Genomic DNA, 6,541 nt, shown 5'->3' with positions numbered 1-6,541 from the left:
AGGCATAGGGCATCTCTCAGAGCTGTTTTCTAACCAGTCTTTGCACATCTTCCGTTGCTAAAGATCCTGGGCCCTGATTCTTCCGCCACTCTGGATTTACACCACTCCATGGGCTCCGATGGAGTAATTCACGGCTTTCTCAGGTGTAAGCCCAGGAAGAATGGGGGCCCCCGATTGTTTGATTTCCATCCCATAACCCGGAATGAGGAATGCTGCAGCATGACCCTTGCCAGAATAACCAGGGGCCCTGCAACTTTCTTTTCTTTGTGCTTTTTATGTTTGTTTTTTTTTTTTTTCCTCATCGTACTGCTGTGCACTAATGGCTTGAACTCTGTTTTGTTACGGACGTTTCTTACTCGGTGTCCAGAGCTCCAGCGCGATGGCCACGAGCGATACTTGTGTGTGCAGTACGGACCTCTGCAGCCGCGGTCTGGGGTGGTGGGACAGAGCAAAACGGGGTCTGGAATGTGCCCGTCTGTCCGTGCTGTTTCGCACTCGGGTGAACTTGTGTCGCAGCAATGCGCAGAGACCTGGAAAACCACTCGTTGAGTAGGGGCCCGGGGCGCGATTCATTAAAACAGCCGCAGGAGGTGCTGCTTGGCACTCGCCACGGAGCGCAACTGCAGCCAGATGCTTTCCCACCGGCACGCACGCCAGCAGGGTGAAAAGCCTGCTTCATTGCCAGAGGAGAGGTAAAAACCAGGCACAGAGCAGGACAGGGGTTTCTTTACAATCCAGCACCCGCCACGAACGCCCTCCCATGCGGTGCCAAGGTGGGGCTCCACGTTGCCCTCTCCTCCTGGCAAGGACCAGCTCCTGGATGATCAGGATGAGCTCCTGGATCAGTCCCCGGCTGCGGGCTGGCTCCCGGGAGCTGTTTGCAGGCAGCAGTCAGGGCACAGCCTGGTCGCGGGAGGATGAAGGGCACCCCAACACATCCTGCCCGTGCAGCTGCAGTCGAAGCTACAGCCTTGTGCCCTTTGGGTGCCAGCAGGGGTCTGAGGCCAGCATCCGCCCCCAGGGACCCCCTCCCCAGCACCGCTCCTGCCCAGACTGCACGCATGGCCGGGGAGGCAGCCCGGGAGAGCTCGGTGGTCCCTATTCACTGGGCACGCCAGTGGCTGCCCTTCTTTCATCAGTCCCTCTCCTCCAAGGAGTGATTTTTTTAAATTTTTTTTTTTTTTAATTTTATTTATTTTTAAAGTTTTTCAACTGAGGGTCAATCTAGGGAATACTCACCAAGCAACTAAGATATTCTGCCAAGGCTAAAATTTCCTGCCCCTTCTCTGGAGGACAGTCCAATGATTTAGCATCCCGAGCGGGCAGCGGTCAGACTCGATGCTCTCGAAGGCTGCGGTGGGATCTGGCAATGAAAGCGCAGATGCTCCACACCTCCCAGAGGTGAGGCTCACCCAAACGGCCAACGGTCCGCACCCAAACTCCCGGGTCCTATTTGCGACCCCTCTCCACGCTCTCTGGCTTTTAATGAATCAGGCCTCCCCTGGCTGGCTGGGTGCTTCGTTAAAGGTTAAATGCTCATGAGTGTTTTTCAGGCGGTTGTTTCTCAGCTGTGATGTGTGAAATGTAGTATCTCTTTGTAGGATGCAATTTTGAGACACAAGGAACGCCTTACTCCCAATTAGGCAAGTATATTTATTACAATTAACTGGCACCTACTCCACCTTGCTTTTTCTTTTAAATCTTTAACTTTTCTTTGGCGAGTGAGCAGCATTTCTTGTGCACACCCTGCTTGCAGGGCGCTCCCGGGTGCCATGGCAGTTGGCAAATTTGGAGGAGGAATGGTCACTGCCATGTGACGTAAAGGCATTTTTAAGTTTTCCCCCCCAATGGTTTTAAAGAGAAGCCTGAAGTCAGTGCTCTGGAAGCAGCCCTGTAATTAAGAACTGATCTTCCTGCTCGAAGCAATATGTTTTCCAGTTCATTAAGGGTGCTTGAACACGGGCCAAATGCCGAGGAGGTGATTAGCCCCTCTGCAGCTAATTGGAGCGAGCGCTCGTTGGAGCTGCCCGCCTGTCCAGGTCCTGTGCAGCCTCCCCCCCACCCCGGGGCAGCCGGCGCTCAGCACCCTGCAAGGTCAGGCCCGTTCATTCCCCCGGGAGAAGGAGCCCCGTGCCCATCCCAACGGGATTCCCTCCTCTGGCAGCTCGCACACCCTGCCGGCCACGCTGGCAGCCGGAGCCCGTCCTCGCTCTGTCTCTTCCCCAAAACACAGAAAGGTCCGTGCCCTCGCTGGGGAAGCAGGCAAGCAGAAATTGTTTCTCATTTCTTTCCTTACCCACCTTGACGTGCTGTTTTCTCTCCTGCATGCCTTTCCTTGGGAATGACCACAGTTGACATTAAAAAAATGGTGGCAGGTACGGAATCACCTCCGTCAGGTTGCGAAACGGGGGCAGCCGCGTGCATGTGAGCTGTCTTGTGAAACGATCCAATAAATCAAATGAATCAATCTCACCGGAGTGTTTTTATTTTTCAAGCCGTGTTTACTCCTGCAGGCGTGAGAGTGTTTTGTGGATGTGTCAGTTCGCGTTTTCAGTGACCGCTGGAGAAAACCACCTGGGGAACCGGGCTGGTGGCTTGTGAAACCCCATGCCTCTTGTCTTGTCGAGGATGTGACTCTGTATCTGTCAGATTTGCTGTATCCGAGTCCCGTGCATTTAAACCAGCAGCTGTATCGGGTCATGGAGGTTTTGGGGCATTTTCCAGCCTTCCCATGAGCTAGCTCTTGTCTTACGTGTGGCCGGTTGCTCTGCAGGGAGGTTTCTCGGTGTGACGTAGCGTCTCTGTCAACGTAGACCTTGTATGTGCTTTTGGTTCCCGAGACTGCCAGCCCTCAAGTACACACACGCAGCGTTTACCTGCTCATCCTTAGTCCCCTTCCCACGCTGGGCCTGACCCTGCAAACTCTTGCTTGCATGAGTAACCCTTAGTCACGAGAGTTGTGTTAGCTGGAACCTGGAGACCTGCCCAGGATCGCGCGTCTCCTTCTGCTAGGGCCAAATTGTAGGAGACCGTGAGGATCCTGCAGGAGGCAGATGGGCGGTGGGAGGGGATGGAGACCGACAGGCACCGGGGAGCAGCGAGAGCAAAATCCACCCGAATCCCGGCCATAAAACCTCAGCCATGCTGGCAGGCTGCGGCTGCAGAAGCTCAAAGCATCCCCCCGTGACGGAAGGTGCCCTCCCTATGCAGCATGCGCTGTTCCGTGTCCGCTCCACGTGGCTCGGTCGCCGATGGCCGTGCTCCCGCCAGACTAACCCGATGTTGTTTGTGTATTCCAGTTGCTTGGTTTTCTTTCGATCCTGCCTCTGCCCATGCTGACATCATCTTTTCTAATGACAACCTGACTGTCACCTGCAACAGCTATGATGACAGGGTTGTGCTGGGGAAAACGGGCTTTTCCAAAGGGCTCCATTACTGGGAGCTGTCAATCGATCGTTACGATAACCACCCTGACCCGGCCTTTGGTGTGGCACGCATTGATGTCCTGAAGGATGCCATGCTGGGCAAGGACGACAAGGCCTGGGCCATGTACGTGGACAATAACCGGAGCTGGTTCATGCACAACAATTCGCACACCAACAGGTACGTGGTCTGGAACAGGGTCTTCCTCCCAGAGACCACAGCCCAGTCTCAGCCCAGTGAGAGCCCGTGGCTTTCCCAGCGGCGCTTACAGGTGCCCACGGGATGGGTGACATGGCTCCTAATTGCCTCTGTTGGAGGATGCGCCCTTGCCCCAAGCCAAGAACAGTCCCTGCCACCCTGGTTCTGCCTTGCTCTGATCAATGCTCCTTCCCTGCCTACTGCAGCTCTTTCTGTGCTGACTCTTCCCTGAGCGTGCACAGCACCGCTCCTGTGTAGCACCCCCTTCCCATGGACACCCAAAGCCTTGCAACCTGTGCAACAAGAAAATAGCGTTTGCCTTTATCCCTGTGCCACAGCTATTGCTCGCTTTCCCCATGGGGCTGGGGGCTTCAAAGCTTGCGGTAGCTTGGGGAGAGCCTGGTGTCACCTTCCTTGCAGCCCCAAGGGCCATTCCTGGGTGGATCAGCAGGTTTTGAAGCGGGCCCTGCAGCTTTGCTCCCCAGGTCCTCTTGCTTTCTCCCATGGTTGTGTTGCTGTGGCTGCTCTGGTGGCTTTGCCCCCAGGGACATCACGGCAAGTGGAGAACACCTCTGTGGGAGGCTCGAGGAGGAGGAGCCCAGCGACTTGCGAGCGTGGCTGGGATGGGTGCAGGTCAGGGCTCCTGGGTGAGCTGTGAAGTTCAGCATCGTCATCCCTCAAGGTCCATGGCCTGAACCCTGAGCTGGGAGCACAAGGGACATTAAGCCACAGAGACGCTCTGATCTTCTCGCCCCTACAGAACCGAGGGTGGGATAACGAAAGGCGCCACGGTGGGAGTGCTGCTGGATTTGACCAGGAGGACCTTGACGTTCTCCATCAACGAGGACCAGCAAGGGCCTGTCGCCTTCGAGAACCTGGAGGGCCTCTTCTTCCCCGCCGTCAGCCTCAACAGGAACGTGCAGGTACGTGCGTTGGCCGTGCTCTCCGGGACACCACAGCAGCGTACCCTGCAGCTGAGCTTGCTGGCAGACCCCCTCTGTTGCTGCTCTCTGCAGTGTGCCTTGATGCTCAGCAGCGTGGGGACTTCGTGGAGCGGGGAGGGCGCTTGTGCCACATGGGCAGCTTGGAAAGAGCTAAGCTTGTACCCTAAACCACCTGCAAGTCTTTAAAATCAGGACAGGCTCCTTGTTCCGGGTTTCTCCATCAGGGCTGATGAAGCACCAGGCTTCTCCAGCCCTCCCTGATGGATGGGGTTTGACAACTCCATTTCGTCATGCTACCCGAGAGCCTCACCACCTCCTTCAGCTCTCCCAGCACCCAGGTTAGGAGCATTACCAGGGAGAAGGGCACCTTTTAAAGCCTGTTTTCCTCTGGGGAGTTTGCAAATCCCTCTTCTCTCCCTCTTTCCCAAGCTCTCAGCTCTCCTGAACATCACCCAGCAGTGGCTCCCTGGGCCTATCCGGTATTTTCGTCTTTCATTTTTCTTCTCACCAATCTCATCCCTGCTGTCCTCTCCCCCAACAAGTCCCCCACGTTCACTGAACCTGGCTTGGGCACATCCACTCTACCAACCACTTGCACCTCCAGCACCACCCAAGTGCCCAGGCACGACCTAGGACACATCGCACGTAACAGATGACCCAGTGTCGAGCATTTTGGGGTGGTCTTCTGCAGCAGATGTCGAAGGCATCACCTCCATGCAAGGGCAGGGGCACCAAGCGGCCTCTGTAAATTAGGGATCCATGGATCAGGGTGCGCTCTGCTATGTTGGCCACTGGGATATGGGGGTGGAGGTTGCTCGGTACCATCCCAAACCCTGGGAGCATCCCTGCTGGAGCATCCCACCCCAAAGGCCTTGCAGGGAGGGGATTCTGCCTGGCTTGGAGGGGGGCTGGCAAATGTGCGGCGTGCCCGTGGTTAATTAGGAAACATTAAAGCAGCCCATCTTGTCTGCACTAGTTTAGCGTGGTGTGGTAAAAACATCTTGCTCTGTGATGGGTTTCATTCCTACCACAATCTTCTGCACAGCCCTAAAAGACAAGTGCGTTTCTAGAGCCCCTCTGCTTGCTGACAGTTCTCTGGGCAAGGCAGAGCTTAAATCCCCCGACAACAGAGAAGTCCCATGGGATGCTGATAAAAGGCTGCTAATAAACCCAAGCCATTCGTTATCCTACTTCAAAGGTGTCTGAGTAATTAAAAATTACTCTAATTAGGAGGGAAATAATTGTATTTCAGACAAAGTTTTCTAGAAATCTGTATCTGAAGGGGAAAATGCCGCTGTTGCAATGAAAGAAGGAATTGTGCTTTCCTCCCAAATTAAAGTATTTGTGGAGGGAACTGAACTACCCACGCGCGGCTCCTCGGCGCGTGTGTGGGTATTTGCAGGACCTGGCCCCCTGCCCGGTCAGTCCGTAGGAGCGGAGCCTGCCTGTATCCCTTCCTAGGGGCCGGGGTTTTCCTGGACACCCTGAGCATCGGGTCCCTGCTATTTCTTTCCCTTTCCCTTTGTCCCTGCGTTGCAGTCTCCGCTGCATCGCTCCCCGTCTCCAGACGATGCTGGGCTGAGTGCCCAGCTCCCGTTTTGCACCTGAGCATGGCCCTGCCCCAGCACCCTGCTCCTGCTCAGCTTCCCTGAGCTCCTTCCTCCCACCAGCCATCGGCCACGTCCCCTCCGCTGCATGGCCCGTGCTGGGCTCGGGGGCTTCTCAGAGGTCTCCTTCTGTACTGAGCGGCTTCGCTGCCCTTCAGCCCCCTCCATACCCTTTTCTCCATCCCGTCTGCAGAAAGACCCAGCCACTGCCGTGTCCCACCTCCCTGGCAGCCGACTGTTGGATCTGTCCACAGCCAGCTGGGAATATTCAAGGCTTGGTACCACTGCCATGGTCCTGGGGACAGCCTCTCCCACCCTCCAGCTCCCCGCTGTAGCAGGGAGGATGCGCAGCCGGGCGGGGGGGGCGGG

At 56.0% G+C, this 6,541-nt stretch overlaps 1 protein-coding gene across 1 annotated transcript in view; it reads left to right on the top strand.

The window, feature by feature from the left end:
* LOC104129632 (E3 ubiquitin-protein ligase TRIM9) overlaps positions 1-6,541 on the top strand; it is a gene marked incomplete at its 3' end in the record, with an annotated part of 92,870 nt that overhangs the window by 76,793 nt on the left and 9,536 nt on the right. Inside the window, exons 10-13 of the mRNA XM_035897985.1 lie at positions 1,602-1,643; positions 2,352-2,375; positions 3,300-3,603; positions 4,382-4,544. Coding sequence (XP_035753878.1) covers positions 1,602-1,643; positions 2,352-2,375; positions 3,300-3,603; positions 4,382-4,544 — 533 coding nt within the window. The remainder of the gene's footprint in view (positions 1-1,601; positions 1,644-2,351; positions 2,376-3,299; positions 3,604-4,381; positions 4,545-6,541) is intronic.

This window comes from Egretta garzetta, unplaced genomic scaffold, assembly GCF_000687185.1.
Source record: "Egretta garzetta isolate BGI_Z169 unplaced genomic scaffold, ASM68718v1 scaffold1077, whole genome shotgun sequence".
NCBI classification, from domain to species: domain Eukaryota; kingdom Metazoa; phylum Chordata; class Aves; order Pelecaniformes; family Ardeidae; genus Egretta; species Egretta garzetta.
Note: the sequence above shows the minus strand (reverse complement) of the source record. Positions and strands in the feature narration are given on the sequence as shown.